At 39.1% G+C, this 10,714-nt stretch overlaps 1 protein-coding gene across 1 annotated transcript in view; it reads left to right on the top strand.

Annotated features, from left to right (window-relative positions):
- The first annotated feature begins 9,738 nt into the window (after window positions 1-9,738).
- LOC102877262 (double-stranded RNA-specific editase B2-like) overlaps window positions 9,739-10,714 on the top strand; it is a 337,013-nt gene continuing 336,037 nt past the window's right edge. The window contains exons 1-2 of the mRNA XM_006888956.1: window positions 9,739-9,823; window positions 10,292-10,378. Coding sequence (XP_006889018.1) covers window positions 9,739-9,823; window positions 10,292-10,378 — 172 coding nt within the window. The remainder of the gene's footprint in view (window positions 9,824-10,291; window positions 10,379-10,714) is intronic.

Raw genomic sequence — 10,714 nt, 5'->3', positions numbered from 1 at the left:
AAGGAGCAGCCTGATTTCACCCTCTTCAGGATGAACCTGTTTGTTCTCCTGGCAGTCCAGGTATATTCAACACTCTTCTCCAGCACTACAGCTCGTAAGTATCAATTCTCTTTCTATCATCCCTAGTCATTGTCTAGCTTTCTAATGCATAGCAAGTGATTGCAAAGACTATGGCCTGAATCAAGTGCACCTTAGTCTCCAGACTGACATCATTACTCTTCAGTACTCTGGAAAGGTCATTGCCAGCAGATTTTCCCAACGCAATTCGTCTTTTGATTCCCTAGCTGCTGATACCAAGATTGTTCATTGTGGAGCCAAGCAAACCAAAACTGTTAACAGTCTCAATCTCTTCACCATCTATCAAAATGCTGCCAATTGACCCAGTGGTGAGAACCTTTGTTTTCTTGATGTTGAGCTTCAATCCATATTGAAGGCTGCAGTCCTTGACCTTCTGCAGCAAGTGCTTCAGATAACATTTTAATATATATAGCATTCAAAGTCCTTCCTTGTTAATATGAACATATCTGTAATTTCAGGATCTTTTTAAACTGTCTGTTTATAAACATCCCTGATTGAAGTGCTTGGTTGCTAAATGAAATATGAGCTATTTGAATCCTTGAGCTGCTCCACAGGAGGAAGATAAGGCAATTTCTTCCAAATTTATTTATAGACCTGGAAATCCTATAGGGCTGTTCTACTAGGTTCTTATAGGGTCTCTATGAGGTAAAACAGGAGAACTGGAGAATCATGGCTTTGGCCTTTTGTATTTGTTAATGCTAATTATGTCATCTTTCCCTGCTTCTATGTTTAAAAATATTACTTATAGTATACTTGTTATTATTAGCATGATCCAGAGTTGTACTACCAACCCAAAATCAAGTGGTTTCAATCCACCAGCTTCTCAGAAGGAGAATGGTAGGCAATCTCCTCCCATGTAATTTACAGCCTCTGAAGACCCACCACAGCAATGAGTGAGTGTGAGTAATGAATAGCATTACTGTTCTTATGAACTGTTAAACATTGTGAACATTATATTGTTGAAAATATATGTTTTGTTGAGTTCCTTCTGTTTTCACTTACAGAGTTAATTTATTGGTCAATTAGCTTGATCTCCTAAAATATTGTTTAAGCCAGTGTAGGAAGTGCCTAGAATAGTTTTTCTTCTAATACAAGAGTATTCTGGCCCCATGATATGATTTTTCTAAGGTCTAGATTAAATTTTCAAGGTATTCAGTATAGTACCCCCATTCTGCTGATCAACATGCCTCCCTCGATCTTTCAGTACTGTGCAAACTCCTGGATTTTTACAGTTTCCCTGGTAGCTGTCCTCTCCCAGACCTTACGAGGTCTTCCCAGTCATGGATAGCTTAGCATTTAACCAAAGACAAGAAAACCGCAAAGAATTCTGCACAGCCATTTCCTTCTGAATGCTGCTCTTTTGTGCCCTCAAATTCTAGTCACTTTCAAAATGACACGATTGTTCTTTAGCCTCTTGGCTTTTTAATGTGTTATTTTTTTAACCCAACCTCTTATCAATCACCTTCCGGATGGAAGTCAAAGGATTTGTGGAATTGTCTCCCATCTTTCCCTTTTCTCAGGGGTACTAATAATCCTCAACCTCTGAAACTGTTGCTTCGTGTTTTGTATTTAGCTTTATTATTCTTTACAATGAGTCAAGTGCCAGCTACTCCATCATAGCCTGTTCACTCACTATTAATTAGACTTTCTTCCCGCTCTCTCTAGGAATTAGATATAGGCTTAGGATCATTTATCATATTCATCTTTCCTCTGCTTACTTTGGATGCACAATTAACATCCTTGGTACTAGCAGTCAGGAAATAAGGTGACACATTGCTTTGGGAAAATCTGCAGTTAGGAACCTCTCCAAATTATTTAAGAGTAACAATGTCAGCTTGAGGACTGAGGAGCATCTGATTCAGGCTATAGGTTTTCTGATTACTAGCTATGCATCTGAGACATGGACGATGAATAAGGATGGCCGAAAAAGAATTGATGCCTTTGAGCTGTGGTGTTGGAGAAGAGCACTGAACATCCCATGGTCGGCCAAGAAAATGAACAGATAAGTCTTGGAAAAGATACAGCTGGAGTGCACTTTGGAGGCAAGGATGATGAGGCTTTACCCCACACACTTTGGGAATGTTGCTAAAAGGGGCTATTCCTTGGAGAAGGACATGATGCTGGGAAGAGTGGAGGGTTGGCAAGTAAGAGAAACACCCTCAACCAGGTGGATTGACATGGTGGCTGTTGCAGCGGGTTCTTGTTTGTCAGACAGTGTGAGTATGACACAGGATAGAAAGGGTTCAGATCTTTTGTTCATAGGGTCAATATGGGTTGTACTTGACTCTATGGTACCTCACTGAGGTGCTCACTGAGGGAGGATAGATCAGAAAGAAAATAGATAAAACTGAGAACTGAAGCAGGCGCTTCTGCTCAATGGTGTCACATCGTGGTCATTAGAGGTAGGAGGGTCGAAGAACTTTCTCTCTGTGTTCATGTGCAAGGAGTGTTCCTCAATGAGGTCTGTTCCTTGGTTTCCATTTACCTTACTAACTTTTTTATGAATGCATTATGAATGATTACAGCTGGAGAATGCATATAAAATGTTCATGTCAGATATTAACTATATGCTAAATGTAAATGCTTTTTGTCCTAGGATCATAAAGTATGGAGTGCATTATTCTATTAGCATCACTTTGTGGTGCTAGGAGTGGTGTAAATGTGATTTTCCTGATATTACAGGCAAATGAAACACAGGGAGAGTCAATAAAGTTTGTGCCAAGGAGAAAATCCAGCAACTTTGGAACAACTTCAAGGAGATACTCCCATTTTAGTGAATAAAGATAGAAACATAAGGAATTTTTAAATTTTCATTATTTTATTTAATAATTACAATTTTTAAATTTTATATATATTTTATTTTATAGTTTTTAAATTTCTTTGTATTGCATACAAAGTTCATGTACGTTGTGTTTCATACAATCATTCCTATGATTATGTTTTATAAAATTAATTACCATTGAACTCTGTCCACCATTACGCTATCTTTCCAGGTCCCCACTGGATCTTTCCCATTTCTTTAGTTCCAACCCCTCCACCCACCAAATTGTGAGACTCTATGACTTCCCCCTGTCCATCCTCACTGCTGTGCTTCCACCCTTTCTTCCTCTTGGATCCCCAGACATGTTTTACTGGTTCTCCTTCTATTTTTACAATAACAGTCTTAGGCAGCATCTGTTCTTATGAGACTGAGTTAGTTCACTCAGCATAACGCTCTCGAGTCTCTCCCAAGTTAAAGTAGTAGTCTTCAGAATCCTTGACCCTGAGCACTGCACAGTATTCCATCATGTGAATATGACACAGTTTCTTAAGCCAATCAATTGCGGTTTGGGCATTTGGGCTGTTTACATGTTCTTGCAACTGTGAAGAATGCTACTGTGACCACTGGTGGACAAATCTCTGTTTGTGTCTCTGTTCCTTAAGTGTCATTGCTCAGTAAGGATGACAACCACAGGACAGGAACATATAATCACACCCAGAACTTACTTTATAGACAATCCTGGGTTTATCATTAGCTTCTCATTGTCATAAGTTTCTTTATCTAGAATGTATACTTAGGAAAAATAAGCCATGTCTCTGATAATTATGCATCACACCTGATAATAAAATAACTAAATATTCTTAGTTTGTGTTGTTTTTTTAGGATTTTTGGCAACTACAATGCCAAATCCACTAGCTGCTTCATGGGAGAAGGATGGGCAATCTCCTCCCATGGGATTAACTGCCTCTGAAAACCCACTGTAGAGTCAGCTATGGATCTGTTTCATTGGTACACAATAATAACAACACTGTTTCATTTAACATTTTATTGTTGTTGGATTGACATTTTACAGAGCAGACTGGTATCCCATTCAAAGGTATATACACCTTTTGTTTTATGACAGATATTGATTACAATCCATATGTTTTAAAAGCACTAGTCCTACTACCTTTCAGAGGTTCTTTTATCCATTCATCCTTCGACCCCTTCACTTTCTACCTTCTTGGCTTTATTCCTGGGCAGATCTTGTTTGATTAGATCTTGTTTGATTTATTGTTCTAAGAACTCAGTACCTCTAGGATGTTGTTTACCTTAAAAGTTTATAGATTGTTTGGCTGAAAGATGTAAAGTCATAGCCTCAGGAGTCAGTCACTGCCAGACCAGGGAGCCTGGCCGTCTTTAAGATTTTGATCTTTGTTCCATGGTTTCCTCCCCGTCTATCCAGGATGCACTCTTTTCCTCCTTTTCAGAATCATCATTCATGTTCATCAGGCACCAGTTAGCTTTATCCTTTAACTCAAGAGTTCTCATGCTGTATCTCAGGGAACCCATGAGTCCTCGATAAAAACTCTCTGTGCTATCAAATCAGAACCAATTCAGAGCTGAGCCTCCATTGGATACCTGAGGCTTACCTATCATTCTTTCGAGAAGCCCCTGTTGAATATAAACAGCTAGAGAGACTTAGTTTCTGGTTAGCAGAGCTCCTTGAATACCTGATAAGATATGTAAAAATATTGACACACTTTTATGTGTTCGTCAAAGGAGATGAACCACAATTTTTATCATATTCAAAGGTAATTCTCATTCGAAACACAAAACCACAAGTAAGCTATTAAAGGTGGAAATTGGATTTCTCAATACATGAATGATAAAACCTTTTACGGAACAGTTATTTGAATAAGCATATCTTAGACTTAAGGCCAGTTTCATCGTTTTCACAAACTGCTGTGATATAATGTTGTTGTGTACCATCAAGTCAGAACCGACCCATAGTTGATATCCGACAAATTATCAGAGGCAGTTAATTTCATGGGAGCATATTGCCCTTCCGTGGAGCAGCGGGTGGATTTGAACTGCCTGCTTTTGGGATTGCAGTGCAGCTTCTTGCCACTAGACCACATACTACTACTACTACTAATAATAATAATAATAATAATAATAATAATTTTAGAACCTATATTTTGAAGCCCTGAAAATACTTCCCACATGCTGTCCAGAAGCACAAAGTCATTTCCCCTAATTCCTAAGTCATTAATTCTTCCATGAGCAATAAGTTTACAATGCAAATTCCCTGAAATATTTCAAGGAATGTGTTAAAAGTCATACGGTGATATGGGTAATGGTGATTAGATCTTTCCTGATAAAGAATCTGTCCCGGAGAGAGGGCAGGTGCATGAGGTATTGTCCTGCACCAAAGCCAGGTCCCTGTTACATCTCTTAGATCAATTTCTACGTTCTCATGTTACACAGTCTGAGCCTGAGCTGTGTGGTCAAAGACAGGCAGAGCTGAGGAGCAGGCAAAACCCAGCATCCCCTTCCAACTACTCTTCCTAGAAAGACAACTGGTAGGCCACTGACCTTTTTCCATACAATAAACTGAGCATTTGGGGAAGTAACTGGGAACAATATATTGTGTTTATCAGTCTCTTTACTGGGCCTGAACTGTCTCAAATTTTAAAAAGTGTAATCCACATTGATGATGCAAATCAGCAACCTGGGTGAAATGAGATTTTTAAAAGATGGTAGTTAAAGAAAGCAAAACGCTATAATATGGCTGAGCCTCTCTGGTGTTTTGAGTCTACCAGTGGCTCTGCAGGAGACAGGTGACTCGCCTCCTTTGCTCTTGTGTACCATTGAGTCAGAACCTACCCATGGCTGACCCTCCAGCAGGTTTTCAAAGTGTTAATTTCACTGGAATAGATTGCCCATCCTTCTCCTGCAGAGCTACTGGTGAAATTCGAACAGTGTGCCTTCAGGATTGCCGTGCAGCTTCTTGCCACTAGAACACTAACCCCCTTTACAGTTTTTAAGTAACCAGTGGTGGGTTACCTACGTGTCAGTTCCAACTTGATAACAATGAATTCATATGGAATTCATTAGCTACGTGTCAGTTCCAACTTGATAACAATGAATTCATACAGAATTCATTAGCTACGTGTCAGTTCCAACTTGATAACAATGATTCATATGGAATCAATCAAATGTAGATCTCAAAACTAACAAAGTTTTAGCATGGAAACATGGACCTCAAATAATTTTACTGTAAATATTCCAAGTAAATAACAATAATTATTCAACCCCTTCCTAATTATACAAAAGATGAAGACTTTCCTTTCCTCAAAACAATTGCTTTTTCCCACAGATCTTATGTGATTTCATTGCTAAATATTTTTTTCTTTGTTGAAGCAATAATTACATTAGATAACAGTCATGGTTTTAGATTTACCTATAAAACAAGAAATATTAGCAACTTTCTTGGTTTTCTACTTTGTTAATGAAACCTCGCCTGCTCAATCTGAATTCCAGTGCACACTAAAAAAGAGAAGTTGGTAAAGATAAGTAACATAGGGTTGCCAGAGAAAATACAGGATGTCCAGTCAGATTAAATTTCACATGAACCATGAATAGTTTTAGTGTATGTGTGACCCACACAATAGGTGGGTATCTCATGTTTTATGTGATAAATACGGCAACCGTAAAAAGCAAGAACATTGATAGGTCTAAAATAGTCTTCAAATACTTCACAATTTTGCTAAGGTGAGCTCTGACAGGGCTTGGTGTGTTTTTGTGGGTGTTTAGCTGGGAGCCTTGCTTTATTAGGAAGATTGTAATTTCATTTTGTGATCCTCCTGACTAAATCATTTGAGCTTCACACTCTTTGTGTAGCATTATTGGACTCCTTTAATGAAATTATAACTCAAGCAAGATATTTCATTCTCTTGTTGTAAATTAGTTTGGGCTGTGAGGGTCCAGGGAAAGAGCCATTCCTTCTCTGGACTTAGTGTTTGCCAGATCAAGGAAGGAGTAGGAATTTTATATTTATTTATTGTTCTCTTGAGTGAACATTATATTCTTGCTTGTCCGTCTTGGAAACAACTGTGAACAGGCTCCTGAATGAATTTCCAATGTGAACTCTACTGGCCTCTAGAAGGCTTGGCTAAAGAGAAAACAGGTTCAGTGGTGGAAAAAGGCAAGTCCCAGACCTATAGGTCTGGACTCCTGAGGCTACCCGAGTATAAAACCACCAGCTATTGCTTTCATACGCAGTCATATTTAGATCACAGTGCACAAATGGAAGCACGCTTTTAACAGTTCTCTCTTCTGACAGAAAAAGTTGTAAAGTTGTATCACGTAAATACAGTAATCTCACTTAAAAAAAATCTATGCTCCTGTTGATGGCTTCAGAAAGAAATGGAAACATCTTGCATAGCTAGGTGTCCACTTCATCATGACTATGTGCTCTGGACAGCTTTAGGAAACAATAGGAAAAATAAGATTTTGAAGCTCTGTCTCACATACTTTGGGCACGTGGCCAGGAAAGACCAGTCCTTGGAGCAGGACATCATGCTTGGTAAGGTGGAGAGACAGCACAGGGGAGGAAGACCCCAGATGAGATGGATTGATATAGTAATTGGGGTGATGAGGGTATTTTAATAAGTGAGACTGGCTCAGGACAGGGCAGAATTCAGAGCTGCCATACATAGGGTCACTGTGGGTCATAGGCAACTAACTTGATGGCATATAACAACAGCAAGAATAATAGCAAATGGTTCTGTTGCAATCCTGTACCACATTTAATAATAGTGATATTTTATTAGTTCCAATATCAATATTTCTTTAACATATGTATGGTCAAGATTTACAATGTAATGTAATGTAATGTAATGTAATTAATTGTGCTTACTTGCAGGAAGTAAAAAAGTAGAGATGAGGGGTAATATTCTGAGAACTCAGTGTTGAAATCACTTCTGTTTTGAGTAAATGCTATTTATGAGCAATATTACAAGAGTTTACTTTTGCAGATGGGGATCTCTAAACTATGGAACTTTTCTTTGGGCCATTTTTGTCATATTTTTTAAAAATTATTCCAATAGTACCACTAATTTATTATTCCTTTCTCATCTTTAGAGACCATGAAAAACTCTTATTGGTGACTTCAGGCACCTCTTAGTCTGGACCATTTTCAAAGTCTCTGGTGCTTCACACTCTGCACTCAGAGAATGCAGGAACAAGCATGGTTGATTAATGTCTCCATGTATTGCTATTTTAAGCAGAGTCTTGCCACCTTAAGCAAAGTCCACCCAGAAGCACCTTGGAAGAGAAAATGAGCTCTCTAATTCTAATAGCTCTAGCTAGTAGGTAAAGGGTTGTGCTGCCAACTCAAAGGCAGGCAGTTCAAATCCACCAGCTGCTTCAAGAGAGAGAGGAGGGAATCTCCTTCTGTGTGACATACTGTCATTGTGTGCCATCATGTCAGGACCAACCCAAAGCTGACCCTCCAGCAGATTTTCAGAGACTATAAGTTGCATGGGAGGAGATTGTACGTCCTTCTGAGGAGCAGCTGGTGCATTTAAATCATATGTCTTTTGGATTGCAGTGCAGCTTCTTAATACTACTTCTCAAAACCTGCTAGAAGGTCAGCTATGAATCTGTTCTTACTAAAGGACAATGAAAGGATGAGTACAAAAACTTTATGGAGCATAGTTTTACTCTGCTGCATACTAGATTGTCCAGAGTGGAGGTTGACTGGACAGAAATGATTGGATGTTTTTGGTGTTTTTTGTTGTTGTGTTTTGTTTGTTTTTGTTTTGTTTTGTTTTTCTCTGGTAGCATAGTCTATAAGGAGTGAAGCTGTTAACCGAAAGGTCATACATCTCTCTGGCAGTTAAGCTCTGCAGGACAAAGATGGGCAATCTCCTCTTATGTGAATTACAGTCTTTAAAACTCTTTGAAGGAAGGTCAGCTCTTTCTCATTGTCACTGAGTTTGAGTTTTAACCATAGTTAAGAGATTGTATATAGGAAATACACCTGTTCTTTCATCCCTTTAATTATACTTGCCAATTCCCTATAGTAAATTCTCTATAGTAAACTATAGAGAGGTGTTCCCATGGCCCTCCCTGACTTCTCACACCCCCCCCCCACTTTGTTCTCCTTCCTCTTCCACCTATTGCTTCTTCTCACCCATTGTTTTACTTCTACTCAGGCCCTTAAAAAGTCACCTGGTCATTGTTTATGATAAATCCTTTCCCCTCTCACAATTCAAGTTCACCAAGCAAATTCACCACACAGGAATTGTGGTGCTAAAAGTTGGCTCTTTTTTTTTTAGACATTATGGATAGCCCTCTCTGGTCCTGTAGATACATGGTCTTGCAAATCAACAACAGTTGTGAGACAAAGATAAGAGAAAGAGTAATTTCCACACTGGACAGCAAGACTTGAAATGAACAAGATTGGTGGCAGAAAGAGTCGAGGGAGATTACAGCAAGATCTTGGGGAAACAGAGACCCTACCTAATGTTGGAGAGACTGTGGTATTGTTGTGGAAAATGTATGTCATTGCTGTGAATACACTCTGGCAAGATGTAAGCAAAGGAGGCCTGAGATAAAGGCCTCAGTTAAAGGTTTTTGGAGTTCTTGCTGGATGCTTGAAGGAGAAGCTGACTTACAATTGCTCTAAGGCAAACCTTGCTGTTAAACTGGAACCAGAGCCTAGAATAATTGAGGAATTGTGCCTGGGGATTTGGGCTAAAACCTGGACTTGTATTGGGGGATATTCTTTGCCTCCCATACTCTCCAACTTACTTCCTTAATAAACCTCATTCTCAGTACCCCAACTGTAAGTCTATGTGTCAACACTGAATAAATGAACCTCTTACTGTTGATGTGGCTCAAGAGGCACCATGGAGCTGGGCTACAAGCTCTCTGTCTGGGACAGCGAGGAGCTGTGCTATTACTCCCTTTTGCTCATTCAGAGAGATGTTCACTGTCCTATGCCTCCATGTCCTGTTTTCTCCCACTTAGGATAAAAAAATCATCTTTGATTTATACACATTATTCTTCAATTGTGGATTTCAAAAAATTTCTTTAGATTCCATTCTGTATAAAGAGCCTCAGTATGGTAGGCTATTTTCTACTCCCCAATCTTACAAGCAGATGCTTGTTAAGATTCTGGAGAAAATAAAATTTTTAAGGGACAGGGAGTAAGAAGAGGGTAATTCCAAAAGAAAATAAGAAAGATAGACATTGTTAGGCTTATGATTGAATGGGGAAAGGAATTTTATGAAATGCTGTCAGAAATTCAATAAAAGACTGAGCCAGAATTAAGTGGTTGAAACCAAAATGACCTTTCAACCTTCCTTGTCCAACACATCAGTAATAAGAACATATGAAAGCATTGAGTTCTTCTGAAACTCTGTGTCAAAAGTGCATTTCCTGTTCTCTTTTTCTTTCCAGACAAAGTAAGCATATTGTCAACCTTCATCGCTCCCTTCAAGTACCTAAGCCCTGGTGCCACAAATCCAGAAGATGACGACAATTTAAGTAAGCAGCTCCTCTTCTCTCAGACCAGAGGGAGTCCTAGGCTTTGAATAAGGATGAGGGTTTCTCAAATGTTCCCAAAGGCTTGAGATGCTTGTGGGGGGGAACTGGGGGTTGGTGGATGCTACCTGGGCTTCTGGAACAAGAGGCTCTACCTCCCTCCTGACCATAAGTCACATCTTGGCTTTCCATCTTGGAAGGGATGACACCATCAGTAGACGCTGTGAGATTGTCAGGACACCAGAAAGTGTAGGGAATAAACCAGCTTTCTTCAATCATCTCTTCTCTTTTCCTTTTTCTACAGAAAAAAAAATAGTAATAAAAGAAAGAAAAATAGTA

This window comes from Elephantulus edwardii, unplaced genomic scaffold, assembly GCF_000299155.1.
Source record: "Elephantulus edwardii isolate Elephantulus edwardi_28Jun2011 unplaced genomic scaffold, EleEdw1.0 scaffold00073, whole genome shotgun sequence".
Taxonomy (NCBI): domain Eukaryota; kingdom Metazoa; phylum Chordata; class Mammalia; order Macroscelidea; family Macroscelididae; genus Elephantulus; species Elephantulus edwardii.
The sequence above is the reverse complement of the archived record's forward strand: the minus strand, read 5'-3'. Positions and strand labels throughout refer to the sequence as shown.